Genomic DNA, 1,086 nt, shown 5'->3' with positions numbered 1-1,086 from the left:
CAATAATACAATAAATAACCCACCTTTCCTCCCTCATCCCCCCCCCCTCACCCCAACAGGCACCTCCTACATGAGCTCTCCAGATTTCCGGGCCGGCGGCATCCCTTACTTTCTGCCCAGCCTCCTCAACGCCTACACGATGTCCGGCCTGACCCACCACTTACCCGGCCACTGGGCTGCGGCAGCAGCAGCAGCAGGACACGTGCACAACGTGTCCGACCAGCACGGCTCAAAGGAGAGCACTCTGACCCCAGGTCACGCCTACTGGCCGCTGTCCAGGGCTATGTCCAGTTCTCCCTGTGGTCAACTGTCGGCTCCTGCCTCTGCTGCAGTCTCGACTCCGGAGACCCCGTTGATGATAAGATCGCCCTCGGCGAGCAAACGAGGTAGGAAGAGAGAATCTTAATGTATAATTTTAATATGTATGAAGACACGGTAGAATCAGACGCTCGTCAGTTTTTGGGCATCTGGAGTTATTGGTATCATCTTAAAACCTCTTCATTTGACCATCTTTTGATAAAAAAAATTACACGCGCATCTTGAATGGAAGTCGAGATATTTGCGATAGAAGGAGGTCAAAGCCACCTGGTTTCAGAGGTAAAATTAGCGAGGAAATGGCTGCCAAAGTTTGGTGATTTCCTAAGTTTGAGAGTTCTTGGAAATTGAAAATTTACATTTGTTGTGCCTTTAACCAATGTTTTTCAGTAAAACCCAGATAGAAATATGTTTTAAAATAGATATAAAAGGTGTTGACCAAACAAACAGAAAATGTGGAAAAAGATTGTCAAATTGGAGCAAAAATGCCGATATCTTCGATTCCATAATTTTGACAAGCGCCTGATTTCACCCCGATGCCTCACAATAATATATTATAATAACGGTTTTTAACATCATGTGCACTACTAACTGAAAGAGCTGGGGAGCTGGCTTACCATAGAAAACTGCTTCTCCCCTCTACGCTTAACGGCAACAGAGGATGAAAAAGTAAAATTAAAAGTAAGTGTATGTACCCAACTAGAGCCTGCTCTACTTTGACAACCATTTGTCCAAGACAATCACCTGCACAAATGACCATTTCCCACTCCC

The 1,086-nt window shown here is 45.6% G+C and overlaps 1 protein-coding gene across 1 annotated transcript in view; it reads left to right on the top strand.

Moving 5' to 3' along the window:
• LOC101860275 (zinc finger protein 628) overlaps positions 1-1,086 on the top strand; it is a gene marked incomplete in the record, with an annotated part of 18,315 nt that overhangs the window by 3,108 nt on the left and 14,121 nt on the right. Inside the window, 1 exon segment of the mRNA XM_013086535.2 lies at positions 60-386. Within this exon segment, the coding sequence (XP_012941989.1) occupies positions 60-386 (327 nt within the window).

The sequence above is a fragment of the Aplysia californica genome, unplaced genomic scaffold (genome assembly GCF_000002075.1).
Source record: "Aplysia californica isolate F4 #8 unplaced genomic scaffold, AplCal3.0 scaffold00476, whole genome shotgun sequence".
Lineage (NCBI taxonomy): Eukaryota > Metazoa > Mollusca > Gastropoda > Aplysiida > Aplysiidae > Aplysia > Aplysia californica.
This window is presented reverse-complemented; position numbering and strand designations above follow the sequence as displayed.